Source organism: Nansenia antarctica (assembly GCF_963989245.1).
Source record: "Nansenia antarctica genome assembly, chromosome: 10".
NCBI classification, from domain to species: domain Eukaryota; kingdom Metazoa; phylum Chordata; class Actinopteri; order Argentiniformes; family Microstomatidae; genus Nansenia; species Nansenia antarctica.
Window position 1 is genome coordinate 13,074,239 of NC_137680.1, and position 14,298 is coordinate 13,088,536.

At 47.3% G+C, this 14,298-nt stretch overlaps 1 protein-coding gene across 1 annotated transcript in view; it reads left to right on the forward strand.

Annotated features, from left to right (window-relative positions):
- ube3d (ubiquitin protein ligase E3D) overlaps positions 1 to 8,616 on the forward strand; it is a gene marked incomplete at its 5' end in the record, with an annotated part of 19,014 nt that extends 10,398 nt beyond the window's left edge. The window contains 3 exons of the mRNA XM_080540990.1: positions 371 to 521; positions 2,573 to 2,717; positions 7,830 to 8,616. Of these exons, the coding sequence (XP_080397116.1) occupies positions 371 to 521; positions 2,573 to 2,717; positions 7,830 to 7,850 (317 nt within the window). The 3' untranslated portion in view covers positions 7,851 to 8,616. The remainder of the gene's footprint in view (positions 1 to 370; positions 522 to 2,572; positions 2,718 to 7,829) is intronic.
- Between the last annotated feature and the right edge of the window lie 5,682 nt (positions 8,617 to 14,298).

Consider the following 14,298-nt stretch of genomic DNA (forward strand, 5'->3'; position numbering starts at 1 on the left):
AGGAGGAGAGAGAGAGAGAGAAGAGGAGAGAGAGAGAGAGAGAGAGAGAGAGAGAGAGAGAAGGAGGGGGGGTGGGATATTGTGACAGATGCTGCGTGTGAGAGAAAGGCTTGATGGAGAGTGAGAGTGTGTGAAAGTGAAGGGTGTGTCACTTTGAGTGTGGTGTGTGGGGGGGGGGGATTTTTACAGATGTTGTGCGTGAATGAGAGAGAGTGAACAACGGTGAAGGGCGTGCGACTGGTGCGGTAGCAAGAGAGCGGTGAGTCTGAAGTGTGTGTGTGTGTGTGTGAGAGAGAGAAGTGTTGATGACTTCTCTGGTCAACAGATGTGGTTGTTGAACAGTGACTCCCTCATCGCGTCAGACTCGGAGTCTCCGTCAGACTCGAGGAGTCCGTCGGCGGTGGCGACGTCCCCACCTCTACCCGCCACCGGCCGGATGGCGAGCGTCAATTACCCCTCGCCTGCAGTGCGGTTAAAGTGGCCTATCTACCCTGTGATGCTCCTGGCGACGAAGAACAGGAGTAAGTCCTACACACAGCCGCAGACGCGCGCACACACACCGTTTCAGCCACCTCCGCCTAAATGTCAGCCTGTCTCTCCTCTCTCCTACACCTCCTCCTCTTCCTCCTCCACTCTTGACCTCTAAATCACACTGCATCACCGTCTCACTGTCACAGAACAGGAGGATTTAGTTCGGGGAGCAGCTGTTGTTCCTCGTCGTTATCGTTGTTGTGGGGTATTTGTAAGGACTCGGCCATTATTTAGTCTTATTAGAGTTTAGAGGTGATGAGTGGTCCAGTGTGGGTGATTGGTGTTGTTGTTTTGAGTGGGTAGAGCTTAACCACAGTGATTCACCGAGGTGGGAGGGAGTGATCCACCGTATTTAGTTGTCTCCCTGAGGAGTCTTCTATCCTGATTGGTTTCTTCCTGTAGGAGTTAACTGAGCTCTGACTGGGCTTGTTTTCCCCCCCCCCCCCCCCATCCTCCTCCTCAGAGAGAGATTTTATTGCTGCTGTTTGTCGTGTTTTGTTTCTCTACATCTGACAGTTTTTCCAGCAGACTGGCAGAAGAGCTGTAATTAGACAAACTGCAGGTGGAAGGAGAGGGCTGTCTCCGTCAGGGCCTGGAAGGCACAGCTCTCAGTGTATCCTATCACACAGACACGCTGTTTATGCTGAACCTTCTGTGTCATTTCAGCCACTAGTTCTAACATGAGCGCTCACCAGCCAAAAAGGGGTCCCCTAAACGGACAGAAACAGTCAACCCTTGAGCCAACATTTGATGCAAAGAATTCGCACAGGCACAGACAAGTTCTGTAATGGATTTTTTAAATGGGCATTTTTTTTACTCAACGAAAAACAACTTTTTCCTTTTCTGGTATGTGCCCCCTTAATACGGCACTAGCTGGTAAACAACCTGTGGGTGACACGACATTGGTCACCATCACACATCGTAGCCAAGGACGACCGAGGAGAGGGGGGGGGGGGGGATTAGTGATTGTAGCAATTGAATAGAGATCGGAAACATATTACCGAAGCAGTATGTGGACATGGTGCAGAGCTGAGCGAGAGAGGGGGTGTTATGGATTTCTAGTTGTTTCCCCCATAACACTATATCCTCCGTGACTCCCCCCCCCCCCCCCCCCCCCTCTCTCTGTCCCAGATGGTAATTCCCCTCAGTGGCGCGGCGTGCTGCGCGTCACGCAACACCCTCTTGTCTCGGCTGAGCGCACGCCGAAGCGGCGACTGTGTTTGCCGCCGGAGTGTGCCGTTAATGTGTCTCTCTAATTGGTCGGAAAATCAATGAGCCTCCGCTTAATTGAATCCCGGCTTGTCGCCGAGTGGGTGGGGGGGGGTGGAGCCGGGGGGGCGGGGTGGGCTCGGTTGGTGATGACTTGATTAGTTCTGATTTGACGGGAAGGTACCGTCCCTGACCCCCCTCCCCCTCCTCCTACGCTGTAGGACTTGGAAAAACAGCCAGCGATCCACTTTCAGGTGACATTTTTATAGTTGACTTTTTTTCATTTGCGGTGCTCTGTGTGTCGCCTGAAGCTGTACTGAGCTGGCTTTTCTTGGAGGTTCAGTCTGTAGACTGAGTGAGTGTTATTGTGGCGTCGTCAGCTCCGGGGGTACAGAGCTGCGCGTTCCTCTCAGAGCCTCTGCACAGATGGCTGAACGTCACCGAGATGACGATCATCTCCATACACTGTGACAGGGTATCAATCTCTCTCTCCTTCCCTCCCTCCCTCCCTCGCTCTCCTCCCCTGTCTCTCTCACTCCCATTCGCTCCCCCACCTTTCTCTCTGACACACACACACACCCTCTCTCTCTCCCGCCCTCTCTCATCACACATATTCCCCAGTGATAGATTCGAATGAGTAATTTAAGACTGAAGTAATGCTTCACCCTGCAATAGATCTCTGGGAGACATGATGTTTAATTTTTGTTCTTACAGGTGCAGAATAGATTTTATTAATCTCTCTCTCTCTCTTTGTGTGTGTGTGTGTGTGTGTGTGTGTGTGTGTGTGTGTGTGTGTGTGCGCGTGTGCGTGTGTGCGCGTGCGCGCGTCCAGCATCATATACTCCTGGGAGAACATTCATTCAATCAGCGTTCATCCTCTGGAGCTCCCCCTGACCACATGCCAGGAGGTGTTGAAGGTGCTGACGACCAGCACTTCCTGTCTCCCTCCGTCGCTGCGCACCATGAACGCATACCAGGTGAGAGGAACTCTGGGTAACACAGGACCGTACAATAGGTATCTTACCAGGGGAGGGTGGTGGTGGAGGTAGAAATCGGAGGACGAGGTCATTGTAATGAGGAAGGGAATGAGAAAACGGTATCGAACTCGTCCTCCGATTTCTACCTCCACCAACCTCCCCCTGATATCTACATTGATGCTAGATGGCCATCTTTCCTGCAAACCAGCTTGTTTTTTTGCAGGTCGCGTGTGATTCAGACAGTTCCTAGACTCATCAGCTGGGCTTTGCACAGCCTCCACTAGGGCTGGGCAAACGATCAACATTTCTTTTTCGATAATCGCAAGAATTAACGATCAATTATCGATTAATTGATAAGCTTTTTTTAAATTTAAAAATAAAATAAAAATGAGCCCCGCGGTGGCGCAGCGGTCTAAGCATCAAGTCTCTGGTGCAAAGCTGCCCACCGGGGACTGGGATCGAATCCCGGTCTCGCCAGACCCGGATATGGCCGGGGCCCACAGGGAGCGGCATATTGAGCGGCCGCTCCCAAGGGGGGTATAGGACTATTTCCGGACAAGGATCCGTCGCGCAACACCGCCCCCGTCTGGTGCCGGAATAACGGTGTTGGGCTCGAGGAGCCAGACAGCTAGTCTGCCTGGCTATCTCCTCTGAGGCTGCCGGCTACGGGGTCGTGCGGCGGATCCTACGCAATAGGCAAGGGATAATTGGATACTAGGTTGGGTACAATTGGATACCAAATTGGGTGGAAAAGGGATTAAATCAAAAAAACTAATTTAAAAAAAAAAGAAAAAAAAATTTAAAAAAAAAATATAAAAATAGGGCAGAAATAACAAGCATGTTTTCCTTGGGGAAAAAACTTTATTTGTGTTGCTATTGCACACATTCGTTCATTCACATTCAAACTAGACACTACAGTCAGATAACAATCCTCTTAAACAAGGCAGTGAGTAGCCTAAATTGTTTAACTTAAAAACACATTTTACGTTATAAATAAAAATATAGAAAATAAGTAACTCACCATAGGAGCAGTAAAAAAACAGTTACTCACAAATAGGAGGATGACTGAAAACGTTAGTGTCCTTAAAAAAAATTAAAATGTATTAATGATTATCGAGCAAAATATTTTGTGATCGACCAAGATCCTTATCGATCAATTATCGATCGTCGATCATCGGTGCCCACCCCTAGCCTCCACCATCACTGAGTTTGTTTGATCCCATCACTGACTATTTCCATGACACTGTATATTACCCCCTTTTAGCTTGTAATGGTAGCTAGGTGTCATTGCAGACACTGATTAGGGTTTGAGGTTTTTAAACATATAGAGATATATGTTTAGACGTATAGAGATATGTATATAGAGAGAGGAGTCTCTGTCAGTGTCGGTGTACCTAGTTGGAGCTGTTAGTTTCGCTGACAATAGTACTTTACCAGTAGAGGGACTTTCTCCAGACAGTTTACTGAGTAATTACTACCATTAGCTTGTCCCCCATGTCTCCCTCTCCTCAGCCAAACTGTCACACCACTTACCTGAGAGGGTAGAGAGAGAGCTGGGCTAGGGGGGGGGGGGGGGGGAAGAATTGAGGAAGTAACATTCTGCTGTTCGTCACAACCACATTAGACACGAGAGTTCCATAAACAAATATGGAAGCCGGAGTGCGGGTTGGCGATGGGCCCACTGGCACCTGTCCTGTTACGAGGGCCTACTACTGGATCACGCTCACGGCCTTTGATTAAAAAATGCTTACTAGTGTTTCCATCACACACACACAGGCCCTCTAGCATGCTCCACTAATTACATTTTAGGAGCTTCTCCACCGTAACTTGGCAATCTCATGCGCTCCTCCACAACACAGCTCTCTGTTCCAGATGCCCCTTTGGGTCCGCACTGAGGAACCCAGCGCTGATATTTTGATGATCTTCTCTAAATAAAATAAAATAAAGTTTCTGTGGAGGAACTGACTCGCATTTCAAACGGGGTATAAAAGCTATCAGCTCTGTCTAAAAGAGCGATTGATTTGGAAATGGAGATAAAGACTGAGAAAGGGAGGGAGGGGGAGAGAGGTAGAGGGAAAGAGAGAGGTAGAGAGAGAGGTAGAGAGAGGGGTAGAAAGAGAGGAAAAGAGACAAAAGATAAACAAATTGGACTGGGGGGGACGGTGGTAAAGAGTGTGATAGATGAACATCTCCATCTTAGAGATAGAGTTACATCTGTGTGTAACACAATAGACAGAGTGTGTCTATTGTAGTGTGTCTATTGTAGTGTGTCCATTGTGTTAGCTCTTGGTATCAGATCGTGTGCGTGTGCGTGTGCGTGTGCGCGTGCGCACATGTAGCTTGTGTTTCATCTCTGAGCTGGCCAGTGTAATGGGCTGTAAAGCACTTCCTCTGCCTCGTGCCGCTCCTGCACCAGGGAGCAGACCGCACCCCTAGCCCGTTAATCTGACACACTCCCACAGAGAGGCAGACAGGCAGGCAGGCAGGCAGGCAGACCGACATGGACAGAAATAGAAACGGAGGAAGTTTTACAGGAGAATCCGATCGATACATCTGAAGTCACGTCCGTTATGTCCGTCGGCTCGTGGCCACAAGCGCTGAGCGCGGTTTCAGATCGATGTCTTGACCCCCGTCATCCAATCCACGTTCTGCGCCTCGCCTCGTCGCCTCCAGACCAAAGGATGCATGAGAAAGCAGATTTATGGGAAGACAGCTTCGGTGTTCTGCTCCGTTTTGTGTCAGACCGGATGAGCTGAAGACAGATCATGACATGAGGGTGTTTGGAAGAACGTCTATGGTTTGACCCTCATATGTTAAATGATCCCGAGGGTCAACGGTAGTCAGTCACATCGTCACACACATCCTCTGGTAGATCTAGTAGATCACATCATCTAGTAGATCACGTTTAGTAGATCACATGCTCTGGTAGAGCACATCCAATAGATCACATAGTCTGGCAGATCACATCGTCTGGTAGATCACATCTAGTATATGACATCATCTGGTAAATCACATACTCTACTAGATCACATCCTCTGGCAGATCACATCGTCTGGTATATCACATGCTCTAGTAGTCTAGTAGATCACATCCTGTGATAGAACTCTACAGTACCGTCACTGCCTCCAGTGGACTGCGTTCTCTTGTCCATCGTCTAGCCCAGTCTCGTCTGTCTCTGGGACCCACCTGTCTCTGGGAACTTACCTGTCGTCTGGCTCCAACACACCCGATGCAGCTCCTCCATCAAGGCTCCGTCAGAAGTGTTTTGATCGATCCGCAGTCGTTCGGGGTCCCCCCCCCCTTCACCGTAGCTGAGAAGACCCCAGGGCTAGGAGACTTTTGCTTCCAGAGCTTTCTGTATTTCTTAGAAGTTTTACTCTACAGTAGCAGCGGCAGGGAAACGGGTTTGTTTCTTCAGCTCTCCCGTTCTCCCTCGCCATATATACGCACTGTATGTATTTATCTCCCCCTTTCTTTCCCTCCTCGAGTGGAGAAATAATTCCCCTGGCTGTCACGTTGCCAAATGTGGAGTGTTTGTGATAAGAGCACGGCTGCCTTGTGAGCATCAAAGGGCAGATGTTTGTGTGAAAACGCAGGCCCGAGCCTATAGTTTCTGAAACTTACTTCCAGTCTGTCATAACACTGATAGCTGACAAGCCCTCCGCTGTTGACATTCCCCCCTACTGACAAAGGAGCTAAGCTATTGTACTATAGATACTGTAGAGAGAGAGAGAGAGAAAGAGAGAGAATGTCCTGGGAAATGTAATCATCTGTTACTGGGAGTGTTAAGCTCTCGTGCCTCTGCAGCAATATCAGATAATACCTTTTTAGGTGGAGGAGCACAGAGAGGGAGTGGGGGGGAGGGGTAAAGGCTAGAGAAGTCAAGGGTAGGGAAAGAAAGAGTGTTTCGTTTCCGTTGTTCCCATCTCTCACCACTGTATCCTCGACCCAAGCCGGAACGTCAAGAGCCACCGTACATTTCAAGCCTGCAAACTGCGACACTTTAAATAAATGTGAAATAACACTATTGTGCAATATGACAACCCTAGTCGTCTATCTGTACAGTATAGTACAGTGGATAGTGTACATAGCCTTTATTTACCGGTATGTAAACCAGCTCCTTCCCTTCTTGTGATTTTTTTTTAAAGTTTTTTTTTTTTTTTTTCCTAACACCAGGGGAGCCACCCCTCCTAAATTTCGTTGTTTGGTACCTGTACTGTAGCAATGACAATAAAGACCATTCATTCATTCATTCATTCATTCATTCATTCATTCATACACTCTGCTCATTAGCATACTGCAACCTATTCCTGGAATTCTTGGCCTGTAATAGGAGTCTCCGTCGGTGACACCAGCTGTTTCAAAACGACACGATTGAAAGTCTCCGAGGCTCATTCCCTTTTTAGTCCTGGAGGGGGAGGAGCGGGGGGGGGGGAATAGAGGCTTTTATTTTGTGTTTTGTTTTTGCGTCATCCTCCTAATGGGAGTTTTTAGAGTTGTTTCACCTCTGCGATCCTATCTCCCTCGCTGGCTGTTTGTTCTCATTTGTATGAATTACTGCCGATGCGCTTCAGCGGCGCCGCCGGGCCTCGGCCAGACGGGCCGCTTTAGGGGATGAGAACGAGGAGGCCTTGGGTGGGGCGAACGCTCTCATCCATCATCCGCGTAGAGAGCGCTCAAAGGAGGCCGGCCAGGTGGACACTCTGACCCTGCGCCCAGGCACACCCAGGAATAGCAGATGGGCTCTGCTGGAGGATAGGGGCCTCGTTTTGTTTTGTCGTTTCGGTTGATATGTGTTAATGTGTGTTGTTGTTGTTGATGTTGATTAAAGCTTTTTAGACCTGGGCTTTTTTTTCTGAAGGGGGGGGGGGGGGTAGTAATTGTTCTTAATGGGCTGTTATTTTGGACCATCTGACCATGAAAGAGGAGGGCTGCATCAGAGAGGAGAACTGTTTAGTCATTTTGATCACGGCACATTAAGCGCCGCGGTAAACGAATAGTCCGTTCAACGGCCGGTGTGTTGTGATGGTGCTGCTGTGTCCCATCCTATTCTTACTCCTCAACTCACTGACGTTGAGCTCTTCTCCAATCTTCTCTCTGACCTCTCCGCAGGTGGCGTACATGAGACTGTGAGGTGAGAGGTCGAAGGTCAAAGGCGCGTGGTTCCATTCGTCTCTGCCAGACAGAAAGAGGGACCAGAGGAAGAACTGGATGCATATAGAGACCTTCTCCATTATTCTCCTGCTGTTTTGATGCCGTTCAACAATGTAAAAAAAAGAAAAACCTGTAATCATTCCAATAGAATGTCAAGAGAGGGTTGATGACCGCAATTTTTAAATACAGACCTTAACATGAGTAACATGTCTACTGTATGTTTGAGCACACGTTTTATAGACGGGAATGCCTCTCCGTGTGTTTACATAATGTAGCCTGCTTGGTTTGTCTAACTGGGCTGTTCAAACGTGGCTGACGCTGTGCCAATGTTAGCTGACTGACTTCGGTTCACAAACACCCTCTGCTACCAGGCTGGCAGGAGTACACACACAACGCCCTGCAGCTCATCCCAGCCGAGAGAGAGAGAAACCGCAGAACACATTGGAAAAATCATTCACAGAATTAATTAATTACTCTGTCCACCCTGTCAGTGTTCAATGGCAGAGGGTGTAGTCTTTTGGCCAAAATATCCAGAAATCGTTACTGTGTTACAACTATAATGTGTCACGAAACATAATTGCGTTTTAGGATAACAGCGAATAATCCTGTTTGTGTTGAATCATTCCAAAACTTGACTTCATTGCTGTTTTTGTACCACTTTTAAGTGAGATATAAAAAAAGTATGTCAAGTATGCAAGTGTGTTGAATGCTCTTGTGTTCTTTTTCTGTGAAGTAGTAGTTGTGTAGCCACAGAATAAAACATGCTCTGTTCTCGACTAATCTCAAATGTCATGATTATAGTGGAACTTCCCAGTCCCACCCAGATGCTTTGATGTGCCCTTCTCAATGGTAATAACAGTGTGTTGAGATAGTGTGCGTGTCTTTTCATGTTGGCAGTGAGATTGAGGATGTTTATGTACCCTCTTTGAAAGGCAGTAACATTGTTGTGTGTCTTTAAGAAGTCTAATGGAAACGGGCTTTTTAATTTGCCTTGTCTTCAAACCTTCGCCACACCATACTGTCTGTGTGAAGTGTGTGAGGCTGATCAGCCGGCAGCACCATTCTAATAACACTACCATAATGACTTCCTTTATGCACGTCATATTTATGAGCTTGTTTAGGAGGTCCTCTGCTACGCCTGGTGTCAGGCAAGGTTTTAATTGCTGGCACTTCCTGAGACTATGTATAATACAAAGTGTGCGCACCACCCGTGATAGGCAGGGATGTGTGCCTTGTTCAGAATAAGCCAACACAGGCAGAAAAATCACTATCACTGACTCTAGTCAGAGTCACACTCTACAATACCACAAGGCACAGAGTTACTCCAGGGAGACTGTCCCTGTCATCTCTAATTGTAACTCGCTTTGGATAAAAAAAGTGTTTGCTAAATGGTTAAAATGTAAATGTAAGTTATGGTTCCAATGAATATGTCAGCTCCTAAGCTGTAAGGTCAAAGGTCGAAGCGGTTTTAAGAGGCACTGAGCTTCCTACGTCTAGACTTCGTCAAGACTTCACCCAAATGTTACTGGCTCTGGTTCAACCGACGTCCTCCTCTGCTGCTGCCAGGTTGGCAGGAGTCAACACACATTATGCTCAGGAGCACATCCCAGCCATAGGAGAGGAGAGAGAGAAGAAACCACAGAACACGCTGGAGAAATCATTCACAGAATTAATTAATGCCGCTATTTTTACTCGGCCTACTCTGACGGTGTTCAGCAGCAGAGTGGGCGGACAAACAACCTAATATTGAGCACCGATGTCTTGTTTCAGAGTCCAGGTCTGTTTTAAGAGAGGAACAGGCCAGCCCTACTACGGCATGAATTGATGAACAGGGCAAGGTTCCCTGCCTAGGTTATCTCCAGAAAAACAACCCAAGACAATACAGCATTGTGCCTCTGGTGTCTATTTTTACGAGCTCTCTCGGAGGTACAGATTCATATTTCTCTGGTCTGACTGCTTCCCCGGATCTGCCACCTGTGAGTGTGCTGATGCAGCAAGTCACAATTACTTGAGAAGAAATACAAAGACACATTGTGCTCACCGAGGTGGCAAAACAGAGAGTGAATTGGCTAATTAAATATATCCTGTGTGGAAACGTCAAGAGGGTCTCACTTTCCTCTCTGCCCTTTTCCTACAAGTCTAAATGGAGAGCTCTAAATAGCCCTGCTAGAGTAGAACGAGCGAACAGGGGAAGAGAGGAGAGGAGAGGAGAGGAGAGGTGAAGAGAGGAGAGGAGAGGAGAGGAGAGGAGAGGAGGGGAGAGGAGAGGAGAGGAGAGGTGAAGAGAGGAGAGGAGAGGAGAGGTGAAGAGAGGAGAGGAGAGGAGGGGAGAGGAGAGGAGAGGTGAAGAGAGGAGAGGAGAGTCTGCCTCATACTTGTGCTGTTCTCGAGACACGACGTTGACACTCACACTGACAGACAACATCTGTATACTGTTTATTACTGTTTGTCAATCTGGCGCACCGGGTATTAAAATGTCTTAGCCTTGAATAGTTGTTGTCTGTCTTTTGATGAGAGAGAGAGAGAGAAAAAAAATGATGAATGAAGATAATGTCAAATTAAAAGTGTTATTCCCCCGCAGGCAGCGTTTGTCGACACTTTCATGTTGACATTGTGCTGCTCATTATTAGCCTCTTCTGCTAGTTATCTCCTGAGAAATATAACCCCGTCTGTAGAAAAGGCTTATCTATATTTAACTGGAAGTAATTAATGCTGCATATTTGTGTCTAAAATATTTGACAGCTTATTGTTTTCGTGTGGGATCTGATGAATTTGGGATGGGGTTATTCTCATTCAGGAATATATCCCTAAAACAATAACACAGGTATAGATAACAAATGACAAATCGCCATCTGGAGATGTCTCTCAATAACCAGAACACAGAGTTTGACACTGATAAACCATATGTCTTCTCTCTCTCTCTCTAAACTCTGAGTGTTCTTTTATAGATAGAGCTCATTATCACCCCAGATACCAGCACACGCCAGGAAGAGCCGAGGCAGAGCTCGCAGATATTCATTTTAGATGAGAGTTCCCAGGCATATGCCTGCGTTAATGCATTTGATATTATTTTCAGATTAACTAGGGTGTTGGTGTGTGAGATTACATACGCCTTTTGCCAAGGTCCATTTGTGAGGTCAGAGAAAAACCGAAGTTGGTCTCATCTGTGTTGGTAAATGAGGCATTAGATTGAATCGCTGTTTCACTCAACTGAATCTAATGGTTTGTCTGCCAAACAAATGATTCCCAACAGAATCTTCAGGTCATTCCTGAAGATGATTCTGGAATGTTTCATTAACTCTGTTTTGTGATTGAGTGTCTTTACTGAGGTTAAAGGATACATCTCTCATTAAGGAGAAACCAGGCAGGCAGAATATTATTTGCTTTAACTTGCCTCAGGGTTTCCCTGGGATATTGTTGCCAGTTATCCTCCTATTGTTCTCCTACCTGTCCCTGTCTCTCTTTGTTTAGCATTCTTATTACTTTCCTCATCCCTCAATTTTTTCCCTCATTTTCTCATCTGCCCACATTTTCACCTTCTTTTTTACTGCATCATCATATTACTTACTCACTATCCTTCTCCTCATTATGCTTCATTCCACCCCCAAACCCTCAGCTTCTTCTTCCAATTCCTCCCCCTACTCCTCGTCCTGTCTCCCTCTCTCCCGCGGTTCAATCCCCCCCGTCGCTCTCACTCCACCCCCATACCTTCTTCAGCTACTTCAAACTTTTTCCATCTATTTTATTGCTCCATTCCTGCTCCCTCCTCCCTCTTCCCTCTTCCTCCCCTTCGCCGCCTCTCAACCTATCCCTCCCTCACCTTCTCTCCTTCATTCCACCCCTCTATGCTTTTTCCCTCACCCCCCCCTAAAAGAGGGTTTTATCTACCGTTCATCTGACGGTCCCTCAATGACTCATTAGTCCAGCCATCGGCCTTGGCATGCCTCTGTGGCAACCTTCGAAGAGAGCCCATGAAAATGCCATGCCCGTGGGCAAGGTCTGGGCATGGTGCCAGTCTGCCACAGGGCAAGGATGCCACGGCTTTGTCAGTGCGCTTGAGGCATGGCCTTCTCAAGATTACATCCTGGTGCTGAGCGCCAATTTAGAAGGCTGTCCAATTGTATTGGGCATAGCTATGCACAGACATGCTCACGTGGAATATTAAACCTGACGGATTGGTGAGTTATTCTCCTCCACAGCTTCTCCAGATATGGGAGGACACGATGTAGTCAAAGTATGCTGTACGTTGAGTTTCAACTTTCAGATCAATTGCTGGCTGTACATACCCTACCTACACAGTGCCCTGCATAGGACCCTGACATTGGGGGACTATGCATAAAAACTGTCATTTCTGAACGGTGAAACCAATATGTACACCATACCAACCAATATGTACACGAATACCAACCAATATGTACACCAATACCATCAAAAAAAGCTGAGAATCTCTAGTTTAACCTCACCTTAATTGTTTGATTTCAAATCTAACACCTTTGGAGTGTAGAGCCGAAATAAGAAAAATGACGCTTCTGTGTGACGCTTTCAACGATGTGTTGTGTGATTTTTCTAAAGAGGTGATCCCGTTTCAGTAGGCTGCCTGGGTGTCAGAGGGGATGGTCTGACAGGCAGCCGCAAAGCAGGAGCAGGGCCTTCGGGGGGGATGACAGATGACAGCTGACCGGAGGGATCAGGGCGGTGATGAGGACGGAGGTGTACCGTACAGGACGCTGCAGTAGATATGTCACTGTCCCCACAGGAGGAGCGGAGCCACGGCGGTGGGTTCAGCGGAGCCAGGTATTTAAATCACTGTTAAGAGGTCAACCGTGTTCTCAGCAGTTATGATCACTGTTATTGTATGCGTGTCAGGGGGAGGCGGGTGGACACGTGTCTGATGCCGTTCCTCATTCCGTTCCATGCATTACAGTGAGTCCGTCCTCCGATGTCTACCTGTGCTGACGTGTGTTTGATACCATTCCTCGTTCCGTTCCATGTATTACAATGACGTCCTCTGTTTTCTACCTCCACCTGCCTCCCCTGGTCTGTTGAGAAGCAAACTGTATTATGTCAGGCAGTGGTCACCGAAACAGGGTTCAGGAGCAGCTACACAGTGTGTGTGTGTGCTCTCTTAAGGTCTAAGAGTCAAGTGTCCTACACTCTATAGCTCTCCAAGGGTAATTGATAGTGGAGGTTGGTGGAGGTAGAAATGTGTTTGATATGCTTCCTCATTCTGAGCAAGGCCGTCCAATGAGCCCGTCCTCCGATTTCTACCTCCCGCAGCCTCCCCTGGATGAGAACCAGTAGTCTCCCTCTCCACAGCCTCAGTGCCTGGCATATGCCACATCGCAAGGGAGTGGTTTCCATGACAAGGAGAGCAGTGTTCTAACAGGGTCTTGCAGGTGTGTGTGTGTGTGTGTGTGTGTGTGTGTGTGTGTGTGTGTGTGTGTGTCTCTGGTCAGTTGCCCATTACAGGAGGCACTTAGCAATGGAATGGTAGCCAATTACACTAACATTCACACAGAGGAGTCTCTCATCAAGAGCCCAATGACATGTCAGCGAAGTGAACGGCTGAGTTGCCTTGACCCTTCTAGGGCGAGTTCTAAATGAGGGATGGATATATAGACTATATGGATGGTGGGGAGAGAAGGGGTTATGTGTGTGTGTGTGTGTGTGTGTGTGTGTGTGTGTGTGTGTGTGTGTGTGTGTGTGTGTGTGTGTGTGTGTGGAGGGCAGGGAGGGAGAGAGGGTTAAGTGTGGGTGGCGGGCGGGGGGTTACGGTCAGGGCAATCTGTGAACACCCAGAGCCAAGATGGATTACCCAATTTGAGCAGCCAGCGATTTGGCGTTGGTGTTGCCGCAGCTGTGGCATGGCCATGCCAAGGGTCTTGTAGACATACAGTGCTGCTTGAAAGTATGTGAACCCCTTGTGCAATCATAGATTTTTTTTGTTTTTACCATGAAATCTTTATTTAATCAGAACCAGTCTTTTTTATCTGACATAACAGGTTTATATTTACCAATTCCATATGTTGGTTTAGAGGGAATCATGCGTGTAGTAGGAAAACTAAATTATAAAGAAATGAGTGCAGGTGCAAAAATAAGTGAACCTCTTCAGTCAATAGCTTGTGGCACCTCCATTAGCAGTGATAACAGAGTAAATGTCTCGTATAGCTGCTAATCAGTCTCTGACATCTGTTTTGAGATATTTTTGCCCATTCCTCCTTACAGAAGTGAGCCAACTGAGTGAGGTTTGAGGGGTGTCTGGCATGAACTGCCTGCTTCATATCCTGCCACAGCATCTCATTGGATTTAGGTCAGAATTTGACTTGGCCAATCCAAAACATAAATATTCTTTATCCTGAGCCATTCTTTGGTAGATTTATTTGAATGCTTTGGGTCATTGTCTTGTTGAAAGACCAATTTTCAGCCC